This window comes from Primulina eburnea, chromosome 14 (genome assembly GCF_022965805.1).
Source record: "Primulina eburnea isolate SZY01 chromosome 14, ASM2296580v1, whole genome shotgun sequence".
In the NCBI taxonomy this organism is placed as follows: domain Eukaryota; kingdom Viridiplantae; phylum Streptophyta; class Magnoliopsida; order Lamiales; family Gesneriaceae; genus Primulina; species Primulina eburnea.
This window is the reverse complement of record NC_133114.1, coordinates 32,032,738-32,045,868: the sequence shown is the minus strand read 5'-3', so window position 1 is coordinate 32,045,868 and position 13,131 is coordinate 32,032,738. Positions and strand designations below refer to the sequence as shown.

The window sequence follows — 13,131 nt, the reverse complement described above, 5'->3', positions numbered from 1 at the left end:
ATAACCAAGTGACACATTTCAACCAGCTGAGTTTTAGTTTAGTTAGCGATTCCCACGCGTCCATGCATTATCAAATCTTTTCTCTCTACGTGTCTTCTTCTTTGTCTTCCTATATGTAGGATTATACAATATGTAAAGATGTTCTCCGATCACTTCATCGATAGCTAGCTGGTTCAGTACATTGACTAATACCAAGTGTCTAGATTTCTTGGATTTGTAGTTTATGTAAAAATCAGTTGGGCATACTTAAAATGGCTCAAATGCCTAGGTCAGCCGTTGATTCCCTGGTGCTCGGAAGAGTCATCGGAGACGTGGTAGACATGTTCGTCCCGTTGGCAGAACTGTTGGTACGATACGGCGCAAAACAGATAAGTAACGGGTGTGAAATCAAGCCACCCATGGGGGATGAGAGGCCTACGGTTCATATCAGGGGATCCTCCAATTATTACTCGCTTGTTAGTCATCATACTAATCAAAATCTCTAATTAAATTGATGAATTAATTGGGAGAGGGTTAATTATTATCATGGGTTTTGTTTTATTTAGGTCATGGTTGATCCTGATGCTCCAAATCCAAGTGAACCAACTTTCAGAGAGTGGTTGCATTGGCAAGCCCTTTAACTTTTGATTGTGATTTAATTTATACTAAATTTTATGGATAGTGGGTATACTAGTAAGATTTTGACTTGGGCGTTTCTGGTTGTTTAGAACCTTTTAATGCATTTATATGTTTTTTATTTAGAATCTACGCTAGGTAGGAAACACATCTCAGGGCTGAGCATCCAGGAGTGTTTGTAACGGCTTTAAATTTATATAGATAATGGAGAAATAAAAACAATGTTTGAAACCAATAATTGATTCTAAAGAAGAAGTTTTTGAGTTAAAAAATTGATTTTTAACTCAAACCAATAATCACTTTTTTTTTCAGCGATAACAAAGATTTGAATCACTTCAAAATGTTTTATGCAGGCCAAGAATAAATTAGTTGAAGTGGTAGCTAGCCAAGAATAAGTTCTTCCTAAATGTTGTATTGATCAAGTTAAATTATCTGTGTTTTTTTTTTTTTTTTTTTTTAAGTGCAGGCTAGTAGTAGATATACCGGGAGGATCAGATGCCAGTAAAGGTGTATCCCATTTTTTTAACAATTGACAAAGAACAAGAATTAGTGGGAATGCAATTTTTTCAAGAGTCAGTAACGAATAAGTTTTATATATCTATATATAATTAATGGTTGAAATGGTTGACAATATTTAATGTGGAGTTGGAATATGCAGGGAAGGAGGTGATGCCATACATGGGACCTCAGCCACCAGTGGGCACTCACCGTTACGTCTTTGCTGCGTTTCAGCAGCATGGGAAGATGGAAGCCGTGACTGCAAAGCCGGTGGAGCGGCAACATTTTTCCACACGCCGGTTTTCAGCTGAGAATGAACTCGGGCTTCCTGCAGCTGCCTTGTATTTCGAGTCATCAAAGATATGACGGCAAGGATGGAAGTTAACACCACGTCTAGCTGGCTAACCAGTTGTTACATACTTAGCATGGGAGATGATAATATTATTAAAAATTAGTGAAAAATAAATAAATATATAATATTATATTCGTTATCTATATTCTGTATGTGCTATAGAGTGTGCCAAGTCGGAGGATATATAATATTGGGTTATTTTTGTATTTATTGCTTCAAGCAGTGTGATATTTTCGATTGCATCTTTGGTAATTAAGTAAATGTTTTAAAGTAATATACCTTTCCATTTTACAGCATAATTTCAGTAAGCCGATTTCGATTACTAAGATATATAATTTAATATATATGAAGTCAGTCACTCGAAAAATATAACTTCTTCTTGAATATCCATAAAGGTAGAAAAAACAAAAAAGAGAAAATAGTACAATTATAATTATGCAACAGTTATCTTTAATTCATATTAATCTATATTTATATCATTTGTTTTTTACAATTCAAGTAATATTTTGTTTTCACCTTTATTGTCGGCACGTATTCTTATATTTTTTTAAATTATTAAAATATTTTAAATATATATATTTGAATGATAACAACATTATAATTTTGAAATAGGGTTATTAACCATTTTTTTCTAGATTCATGGTTGGCTTGTTTTTAAAAAATAAAACATAAAAATCTTTATGAATATGGAAAAAAAGATGCACAAATTAATTTTGATACTAGTATATTTGCATAAAGTGGCTAGAGTTCCAAATAACATATTCAATTATATATATATAAATTTTAAAATACTCCTCTTTCAGAAAATACGAAATAATATCATGTTAACTATATTTAAATCGCCACCGAATTTTAGTTTCGAACAAAGTTATCAGTAATGCCGGTTTACCTTTTTAAATTATTATTTATTTATTTATTAATATGTGGTAAGGTTATGGGTGCTTGTTGTCTCCATCTCGTCCTCTAACGTAAATACGTGCATAGTCACATTTAAATATCAAATCAAGGTAAACAACTGCAAATAAATATAAAAAAAAGAAGGAAATTGAATCGGCTATTTGTTCTTTGGATCCGAACCTTGGGTGTTCTTCTTTTTGCTCGTCATCCTTTCATCGCTTGCTGTTGAGTTGAATCTGTGAAAAGTGATAGATATTTATGGTTGAATCTTCATCATTCTTTAGACAATGTTTGTCGGAGAGATACTCACGTTAGCCTCCACCCTTTTGTCTCGAGCCCAGTTTCATCATGTTCAGGTCTGCTTTCTCTGTTTTCCACTTTTCCTTGATATTCCTGTGATCTACGTGGTTGCCTTTTTAGCTCTTTTGTATTTGGAATCATTTTGTGATTAGAATTATTTGATCTTTCTTGTGTACTGGATGGAAATCATGTGTTTGTTTTATTCAATTAACCGACGGATTATGCATGATCTAGCCCTCGCATTCTTTTTTTTAGTGCAAAAAATACATGGAAATTGGTCACTTTTAGTATATGTGTACCGAGTCGATGTTTTTCGAATACATGAAAGTCAGGCAGTTTTGTTTGTACAAATGTTTTTGGTTTTTTGATCAAACAGTCTCAGTAGCGGTGGGGTTTTGACCTTCAAAACTGTTGCAGATTCTTGACTGATAGAAACATCTTGAGAGTGTCACGGTCTTCACTGATAAACCGAGTTAGCATATATTCGGAAAGTTCAAAATATGGTTTTTTTAATAGAGCAGGTTTCAACTGTTCTGGCCGATATAGACTCTACCTGCAGTATTCTTTTCCCAGCAGAAGACATGCTTGGAATGCGACACCTGATATCGGAAAAGGTTTCTGTAATGGTTATTTTCGGCAGTATTTAGTTTTTCCATCGAGTAATACTATAGCTCATCATGCCGGAGTTGCTTGGAAGAGGTTGGCACAAATGTGTGCGCATAGTTGCTGGACTTGTCTCCCCTTTCACAGGATGGCTCAGGCTGTCATCTTGGCATTGAGCAATTCTTACATGGTTGTTCCTGGCATATTTGCTTTAGTCTGTGGAACACACGTGGCATGGGCACAACCGGTTGAAGACAAAAATGTCTTTCGGCCAAGAAATACTTTATACATGCGTGCAGAAGACAGCCATCTCTTCTTGACTAGATTGATCCTATACATATTCGATGGCTTTTTGCTGTTATTAAGAGCGATATTTTTGGTTGTTCTTTTTACACCAAGCATTGGCATGGCTCCATTTGCAGATACTTTTGGACCGCAATTCAGGGAATTGTGGCTTCAGGTTGTTCGTCGAACTCTAGAAAGAGCAGGGCCTGCATTCATAAAATGGGGCCAGTGGGCTGCCACACGACCCGATCTCTTTCCTAGAGATTTGTGCAGCGAATTGTCAAAGCTTCACACAAAAGCTCCGGAACATAGTTTTGCCTACACGAAGAAGGCTATTGAGAAAGCTTTTGGCCGTAAGATTTCTGAAATTTTCAATGACTTTGAGGTAGAACCTGTGGCATCTGGAAGTATTGCTCAAATACACAAGGCTTCTCTGCGGTCTCGATATCCTGGTCGTCAGACGAAACCATTGCTGGTTGCAGTAAAGGTGAGACATCCAGGAGTTGGCGAATCTATAAAACGGGATTTCGAGATAATTAATCTTGTGGCAAAAATCTCAAGCTTAATTCCTGCTTTGAATTGGTTGAGATTGGATGAAAGTGTACGGCAGTTTGCAGTTTTTATGATGTCTCAAGTTGATCTTTCTCGAGAAGCTGCTCACTTGAGCCGCTTCATATATAATTTTCGGAGATGGAAGGATGTTTCCTTCCCCAAACCTGTATATCCTTTAGTACATCCAGCTGTTTTGGTGGAAACTTTTGAGCACGGAGAAAGTGTTTCTTACTTTGTTGATGAGCTCGAAGGGAATGAGCGACTAAAAAGTTCTCTTGCCCATATTGGAACGCATGTTTTGCTTAAGATGCTTTTGGTAACAAATATGTCTTATTTTCCTTCTTTCAAGTAACATCCTCATACATTATATGCTGGTATTTCAAATTGAACAACTTTTCCTTCTGTTTCCAACTCCCTTGGCTATGAAAATAATTATATTCTTATTGTTCGCAATTATGGTTAGCTACTTGTAGTTTAAATATCTGAGATTGTTTTCCTTGTCTTTGTCAGGTAGACAATTTTGTTCATGCTGACATGCATCCTGGTAACATCCTGGTTCGTGTAGGTAGAAACAAATCTTCCAGGAAAAAGCTGTTCAAAACCAAGCCTCATGTCATATTCATCGATGTGGGAATGACTGCAGAACTTTCTAATTATGATCGCTCAAATTTAGTTGAGTTCTTTACTGCTGTTGCTCGTAGAGATGGCCGAACTGCAGCACAGTGCACTCTGAGATTTTCAAAGAAACAGAACTGCCCAAGCCCTGAGGCCTTCATTCAGGTGAATCTTGAACACTGAATGATATAAATGCAGAATCTTAGACATGGCCTTTATAGAATTGGGCACCACATTTTTTGTTGCCATATCGTGTGTGATTTGTAGAAAATTTTATTTTATCTTGTAAGCTCTTCAATTACGTTGCTTGACAGGAAGTGAAAGAATCATTTGATTTTTGGGGTACCCCAGAAGGAGATCTGGTTCATCCCGCTGAATGTATGCTACAAGTTCTTGAGCAAGTCCGGCGTCATAAAGTCAATGTTGATGGCAGTGTTTGTGCTGTGATGGTCACAATTTTGGTCCTTGAGGTACTCTTGCTTAATTTTTCTCTTTTTCATAGTTATAGTTTGAAGGAGGCAAAATTATTCTTGATCCAGGAAAATGCAACCTTTGATGTTTATCAACTTTCATCTAGAATTCTTGGTATCCTTTGGTCAGTCTGTTCTATAATAGTTGGTAACTGTCATTTTTATTTACAGGGCTGGCAGCGGAAGCTCGATCCAGATTATGATGTGATGCATACATTACAAACACTGCTTCTTAAAGTCGACTGGGCGAAATCACTTTCTTACACAATTGAAGGACTCATGGCCCCGTGAATGGCTTTTAACAACTGCCTATCATTATCGTTGGTTAAGGTAGACCAATTCATTTAATAGTATGTTCTGCATCTACATCATGTAAAATTTCATCTAGAGCTACTCGAACTCGAGTTTTAGCCGAACTTGAGTCGAGCCTGTCAGCTCTTGTTTGCACCTTCAGGTCAACCAAGGAATGCAATGGATCGAGTATAGGTCTAAATCACTAGATCTGCCGGTTAAAATCTAAACTTAAATAGACTCTTACCCAAAGTCAACGGGTGAGTCATGTCAAATCAATTAATTTTTTTTTTATATCTCTATTTTTAGCACACAAAATTTATGCATAAATTAAACAAAATAGTTCCAAGTATGGGAAGGAGGATACAATTTAGAGATCAGAGGAATGCAATATCCGTTTAGCTAAACTCTTACCAAAAAATATTTTTCAAATTTATGTGTGACACTTTCAGTTAATGAGTTGTAAATTTTTAAAGAGGGAAGATTGATACAAAACCTTTAACCGACGATGAGCAAATGATCAATCTCATCAAAGCCATCTCATAAAACGCAATAATCCAATGACAACTAAAGAGATGATTGATCTAGATGATCTACAAGACCTTACATTGTATTTTGCAAATCTTAAAGTTGACCAAAACTTATTATTATATATTATTAAAGATAATATTAATATCAATATTAATAATATTATTTAATATTAATAATATAATTATTTTTATTATTAATATTATTTTCGGACATCAAAAATTTGGGTGGGATTTTAAAAATTCCTCGAACACGAACCCAAAAAAATCGAAGATCCACATCCCTGTTTCGAGTTTTTCTCGCGGGAACTCAATCTGTGAAGAAAATTTTCATCCCTATCTTTATGTCATAAGTGAGAAGTAGAGGTAGTTTTTGGAAACGAATAAGAGTAAGGTCTAGAACATAAGTCAAATTTTACAAATTTGGGCAAAAAAATGGACCATTATGAAGTAAGATATCGTCCCAAACATCGAACTAATCTCGAATCACGTGACGTACACCTACAAAGAAAACTTTAAGAACAACTCACACCCGAGCTAATGAAATTTTTAAATATTGTAATTGCTGGACATGTGGAGCAAGAGTTCACATTTCAACCTACTGTTCAGAAAATGATATGAATGGAATAAAACACTTCGAACCAACTTCGAATATTGAAAAATAGTTTATTACCGAGATATTGTTCAAGTATACTAATTTAAGGATATCACTTAAGGAAGAATTATATGTGTAGAAGAAGAAATCCAGAGTCAGAGAAGAATCTTATGGAACATAATCAAAACCAGAATATGATAGAGGACAAAGTATTTCAACACAAAAATATGAAGATTTTGTTGGTTTGTTTGGCTAGACAACTATATCTGATAACATGGGAGATAATTCTAGTCTTCAGAAATATTAAAGATTTTCTAGGACATGTAAGAAAGTTATTAGGAAATATTGGCCTAAGAAACATAAAACATCATCTAATCTCTAAGGTCTATAGAAGGGAAACGTCAATCCAATGGAAATTATGGGAAACCGAATGAAGATGTAATTAATATCTTCTGAAGAAATAATGGAAGAATTACAAAAGCTCAAGATAGAAATAACACAAACTATGTCTTTATTTCACATAGGTGCAATTCAGAGAATGATACAAACTATTTTTAAAGAAGGGATAGATTCGACCATCGACATTACTATATGTGATAAATAAATGTGTAATTATCAAATTAATGCTAGGACGATCTCACAGAATCTCTATACATGAAAAATTGTTGTAGTAATTTATTCAAGAATTGCCTATAACCTGTCAGGTCGAGATTTTAGTCGAGCTTTGATATTACATCAAAACTTCAAAGAAAAAAACTAATGAAATAAGATAATAGATCATATTTTATTACCTATAAAATCTCATACACTATGTATAATACACACCATATAGAATTATTTATTATAAATGAGTTTACTAAAATACCAAAAATTAAACTTATTTGTTATGTTAGAAATGATACATGGTTGTGTTAAGTGCTGTTGAAGTGATCTACTTTAGGAACTATATGTTACGGCTGCGTGGTTAGACTGTGAAGATCAATATGTAAAAACAGGTAGATACAACCCGACGACACTCCGATCAAAAAGATAAAATGTTTAATTTATTATACGGAAGCATGATCAGTCATAAAAAGATCTATGATATATAAACTGAAAATCTTATGTAATGTTATGTTTTTGGCAGGCTCGAGGTATAACAATGTCACATACTCATATTTTAAAAAACTAAAGAAAAAAAAAATAGAAAACATGGGTAAAATGAAAATAAAGACTGAATGAGGAAAATTTTTTAAACAAAAGAGATTAAATAAAGACGCTGAAAAGAAAAAGAACTAAATTGAGAATTGTTTAAACATAATGGACCACGAGGGAATTATTCCAATGGAAACTACTTGCCCACAATGAGCTTAGCCCTATCATTGCCCTCGTTGATTTGAAACTGATCTCCCAAACCAAAATGAATCATCAAAAACCAAACGATGGTGATGAGCTCTCCACCTTTGCTCAGCTGCTGGGCATGTGTGTTTGCGCTGCAATTTATAGCAGCATAAGACATCATCTCAACCCAAACTTTGCTCATTATTAACCATTTACTTCTCCCCGGATTCTTCTCCTCCCAAGCTTTCAGTTCTTTGGCCAGAATGCATCCATCAAACAACACTGACTTGCTCCTATCGCCCTTTATTGCAGCGGGCTTAACTTCTGTGTAAACACCAAGAATTGCATCGCAAGCAATTCTTTGATTTTCATCGTTAACATCCACGCGGCGGCCTTTTCCATTTTTTGAAGCTTGACTACTATCCCCGACGACGACGTTTTCATTTCTTGGAGCTTGACTACTATCCCCGACAACCATTTCATTTCTTGAAGTTTGATTATTGCCGACTTTCCAGAAAGAGAAGTGCGTCTTACAATCTGAAAAACACTTGGAGGCTTGTGTCGTTATCTTCCTACACGCTTCTTTCAGGTCGCAGCCATTCATCACAAGGGATATTATAAAGGTCAATGGTAGAATGAACAAGGCAACCAAACCTGCGATAAGAATAACGATGGCGCCACAAACTTTTTTCAAGAAACCAGCTCCGATTGTTTCTTTCTTTTTCTTGTACACAGATCGACTGGCAAAAAAGTTTTTGGCCTCTGCACATGTGTCTCGGAATCTGATTTGTCCGATGCCTGCGACTTCAGACATCATTTGAGGTTGCATAATCAAGAGATATAACATGTAGTCAGAAAGCAGCTTAGAGAACTTCTTGTAATTCTCGCCATCTTCGCCTGATGAAGCCTTCTCCCCATCTTTGCCAAATGAAGCCTTCTCTCCAGCTTTGCCTGATGAAGATTTAGCTTCATCGTTGTAGCAGAGTTCGGTGGCAATATGCCATACCAGAAGGCTCTGGTCATAATCCACGTCAACAATATGAGGAAGGAACTCGGTGCAGCTCTCAACTCGCAGGGTCCAATCACCTTTTGCTGCACTTATCTCCTTGGCAGTGTATAAATCATCCGCCATCTTAGATTTCATATGCAGCTCATCGAATATGTGTTGTCTCAGTTCTTCGGTAAATTGTCCGTGTTTCCTATATTTGCGGCTGTCTAAAAATGTTGTTAGATTAAAAAAGTTGGTAATCTTCTCCTTCAAGAGTGGACGAGGATTCAGACAATAAAATATCAAGTTGTAACATGACACAGACTCGGACCAATGGCGGATCAGAGGATGCAAAAACTGCCGAAGAAGTTGCAAATAGCGCCGAAAGTAGCCATCAGAGCTTTTCTCACCACCAGGTCCGTACTCTGTTGGGTCCTTGAGGTCTACATCTGGCAGCTTTTTTATGGTAACAGTAAGCCAATCAGAGGTAATGAGCTTGATGAAAGCTATTACATCTAAAGCCATGGCTCCGATAAGCAAGGTATAACTGAGGGCAACATCACGAGAATCTGTAAAGTCGGTTTTGTCCACACAATAGAAGAGACCAAGTGAAGTTACAACTAAAGCAAAAGAGAAGAATCGGAACAAGTATCCGTATAAAGAGTACACAACCACCACCTTGCTAAAGAGGGACTCGTATATGAAACTAAGTTCCACCTCTATCACTCTAAAAGCATCTTCCGCATTTCTCTCGAGGAAAAATTCTCTACTTTGATTACGTTCACGGGAGCTGAAAATGAGGTCGACTATCAAGCCCTTGAAAGTCTCAAAGAAGCGATATGCATAAAGCACCACTTCTGTATCGTTCAACTTCCCTTTTTTCACCCTATCCACAGATTTTTTTCCTCGTTCAGGTTCGCGAATCATTTCAATACGTGTTGGTAGATTTGCGTCTTTCATCGAACGGTACTCATCCATGAGCTGGGCATAGTTGGCGCCAGGATCAGGAGCCTTAAGCATGGACTCCTTGAAGCTATTGAAGCTGGCACGATAGAGTGACATTGTCCTTTCTGCATACTTTATGAGTCCATCAATAAAAATGAATACTGTTGGTATCCATACCCGGTTCTGGGGCAGGGACTGAAGGAATACATATACTACAGCCATGGATTGGAACACGAGCGCTGCTAAATGCCTGAGCCATAGCTCATTATCCTCCAGAGAAAATGCAGATATCGTATCGGGGCCACCGAGATGTACCAGAAGGAATGGAGCCCAAAATGCCAGAAGATCAGAATCAAAGTCGCCCTTCTTGTTACTGCAGTCTTTCATATTGCCTTGGCTGTTGGATATTATTCCAACTGCAAAATTAGCTGCCCAATCAGCCAGCAAGTATGCAGACCACAGAATAATGAATACAAAATCATTCTTGGTTCGCTTCCTCAAAGGGGAAATTAAAATTAGAACAGCTTGCAGGGATAGGCTTAGGATGAGGAAAGATCGAAGTTCCCATAACTCCCATAGCTTCTTTAAGTTCTTCGGTACAGGAATCTCCATATTGGCCTTACTCAAACCTGTGGAAAAACATCACGTTATACACGCAGAAAGAAAGCAAGTAAACAGATTCTCGACAAATGCCAGACGAGAAACAAAAAACAAGAAAAACAGAAAATATGTAAGTACATTGAAGAATGTTTAGAAGACAAATGAGACTGAAGCAGCGACCATGTTACCAAATGAACTGACTGGGAACTCACACAGTGCAGGAGATTCGGAGTCTGCGATGGTGTACGAGAGAATAATTGATATTTATAGCTAGAAATTTGACGCTCTGCATGCGTTACACGTGAATCTAACACTTGGACTTGAAGCAATTCCAAGAATATTGGAGTCTTTAGACATTCCAAAAAGAAAAAAAGAAGCTGTAACATGACACCCTGTAAAGAAATGCCGAGTGAACCTAGTTCAGAAGAAGAATATACAGCCTTCTTTGTCCCATAATTATATCATTACTCTATTGTTACACTCCAAGAATAAACGACTCCATTAAAGAATCTCTTTACTTCAATTTTATTTTCCTCTTTAAGAAAGTGATGAGAATAACAATTAAAGTAAAATTCTTTGGGGGCCGTTTGAATGGAAATGAGAATACATAGTTAAACAACGTTAATTATTTTGAAGTTCATCGTAAGAAAAGAATATGCATGCATGTTTCACGCGACTCTCTAAACATGATTAATTAAGTGTTTAATTTAATATGTAGACTAGCTAATGTTTTGTGTATTTTAAATTGATTCCATAAGATTAGATAATTAACAACTGAAATAAAAAAGATCAGTTATCTTCCAAAATATATATGGACGACTATGTTACTTCAAACTTTAATAAATATACTGCCAATTACTTTCATATTTTTTTAACTACTTCTCATAATATTGAGTAGTACAATAATTCTATAATTAATAGTTATTACTAATACTTATTTATGATTTGTATTAGTACAAGTAACCAATGAATAACTAATTATGCTATGAAATGAGAGAACAATTCGAATTGTTTTGTAAATAAATTAAAATCTATTTGGCAACATTTTTAAAGTATTCTCAGTGTTGCATGCTTATTTTAGGGCATCCCCAACTTTGGCAATTTAGGGTTGGCACTCCAACTCAAGGCAAAAACTTGTGTGAGACGGTCTCACGGGTCGTATTTTGTGAGACGGATCTTTATTTGGATAATCCATGAAAAAGTATTACTTTTTATGCTAAGAGTATTACTTTTTATGTAAATATGGGTAGGGTTGACCCGTCTCACAAATTGAGATCCGTGAGACGGTCTCACATGAGACCTACTCCCAACCCTGCTATGTTGGGGATGGTGAACAGCGCCAATCCTGGCATAGCAGTATTAAATATTTTTTTGTTTGTTTTAGTTTTCTTTCTTTTAAAACTTTTCTATTTTATATATTTTTTAAAAAAACTTATATCTTTTACAATTATCTATTAAATTAATCATACATTTTAATTAATTGGGTATATAATGTTTTTTTTAGTGAATTAAATTATATAAATTTAATTTTAATAAATAATTATATATTTATCTTTATATTTATTATTGAAAATAGGTTAAGTATATTTATTATTTAATTTTAATAAAATTATGATATGAATTAATATTTTAATAAAATAAATAATTTATGGAATAATTTAATAAAATTATGATATGAATTAATTCATGGGACAAGAGAAGGGCCCCAACCTGATCAGGAAAGCACAGTGTGTCCACTCGGGAGTAACATGGACAACCACCGAGTCATATTCGAGACCCACACCTCCAAGAAGATATAGAATTTGTCTTCCTGTGTACCAGGGTAACCACATGCCTCAAGCACATCCATGTAGCTTTTCATTTTGCTGAATGAACCATGGAATCACAGTTCCAACACAAGCTAGCTTGATCGGAACAACAATACAATCTTGCGGCGGACTCACATAACTCGCATTTCTTCATTGTCCTGTATGCTTATGTATGGTAAACATATGATTTCAGCCAATGTTTTATAAGCGTGTCGACTCCTGATCTCCAGGGTGAAAATTGAATATTATAATGATAGAGAAACATTGGCGCAAATGGCCTAGAGGTTCCTTCATTCTTGATCCGTATGAAAATTAGAATCAAGTATTAACACTTTTTCGGACAAGTTTGTAGGTCAGATGTTGCTCTAGAGTGATTTGTAAGTCTGCATTAGACATTTAGCGCACACTTATGGGTAGGAGCTGACTTCCACACCCTAAAAATAATTAACTTCAATTAAGTCTTTGGAAACCACTGATGAAACTGGTTCTTTGCGTGAGCTTCTGGTCCTTTTGATGCAACCCATGTTTGCATTTAAAAATAATAATCAAATTTCGTATAATTTTCTTGAAAACATAAATTTATCCCTCAAATGATATTAATTTGTTTGACCCTACCAAGTACCATCCCCACGCTCTTGACCCAAATTAATTACAGGTATGTTCCTTCCTCTTATGCAAAAAGTGCAGCGTTATCTTTTGAATTATGAACTAAGTAATTATGGTATTCCAAGTTTAGAACTTCAAGATAATGGGCCTATGTTCTAGTTATGTTTACATCCAAAGTTAATATTTGACTGAATCTTGGGCCTCCATTCCGTTGGGCCAGACAATATTGATATATTATTTTTATTATAAAAATGATGGGTTTCT

At 35.6% G+C, this 13,131-nt stretch overlaps 3 protein-coding genes across 5 annotated transcripts; 2 read left to right on the top strand and 1 right to left on the bottom strand.

Moving 5' to 3' along the window:
• The first annotated feature begins 42 nt into the window (after positions 1 to 42).
• LOC140812506 (protein MOTHER of FT and TFL1-like) lies at positions 43 to 1,673 on the top strand. Its single transcript, XM_073170784.1, has 4 exons — positions 43 to 455; positions 546 to 607; positions 1,082 to 1,122; positions 1,274 to 1,673. The coding sequence occupies exons 1-4, from the start codon at positions 252 to 254 to the stop codon at positions 1,477 to 1,479; spliced, it is 513 nt and encodes a 170-aa protein (XP_073026885.1). The 5' UTR covers positions 43 to 251; the 3' UTR covers positions 1,480 to 1,673.
• Positions 1,674 to 2,478: 805 nt separating this feature from the next.
• Positions 2,479 to 5,696, top strand: LOC140812814 (uncharacterized). Its single transcript, XM_073171182.1, has 5 exons — positions 2,479 to 2,718; positions 3,080 to 4,418; positions 4,613 to 4,882; positions 5,032 to 5,187; positions 5,359 to 5,696. Exons 1-5 carry the CDS (start codon positions 2,711 to 2,713, stop codon positions 5,476 to 5,478), a joined length of 1,893 nt encoding a protein of 630 aa, XP_073027283.1. The 5' UTR covers positions 2,479 to 2,710; the 3' UTR covers positions 5,479 to 5,696.
• Positions 5,697 to 7,799: 2,103 nt separating this feature from the next.
• On the bottom strand, positions 7,800 to 10,871 carry LOC140813009 (uncharacterized). 3 transcript variants are annotated; one of them, XM_073171410.1, is made up of 2 exons: positions 10,592 to 10,871; positions 7,800 to 10,482 (listed from the first exon to the last, which is right to left on the bottom strand). In XM_073171410.1, exon 2 carries the CDS (start codon positions 10,463 to 10,465, stop codon positions 7,931 to 7,933), a length of 2,535 nt encoding a protein of 844 aa, XP_073027511.1. In that variant the 5' UTR covers positions 10,466 to 10,482; positions 10,592 to 10,871; the 3' UTR covers positions 7,800 to 7,930. The 3 variants fall into 3 exon arrangements, with proteins under 3 accessions (XP_073027511.1, XP_073027512.1, XP_073027513.1); XM_073171411.1 differs by having other exon boundaries at positions 10,642 to 10,870; XM_073171412.1 differs by having other exon boundaries at positions 10,666 to 10,676.
• Positions 10,872 to 13,131: the final 2,260 nt, after the last annotated feature.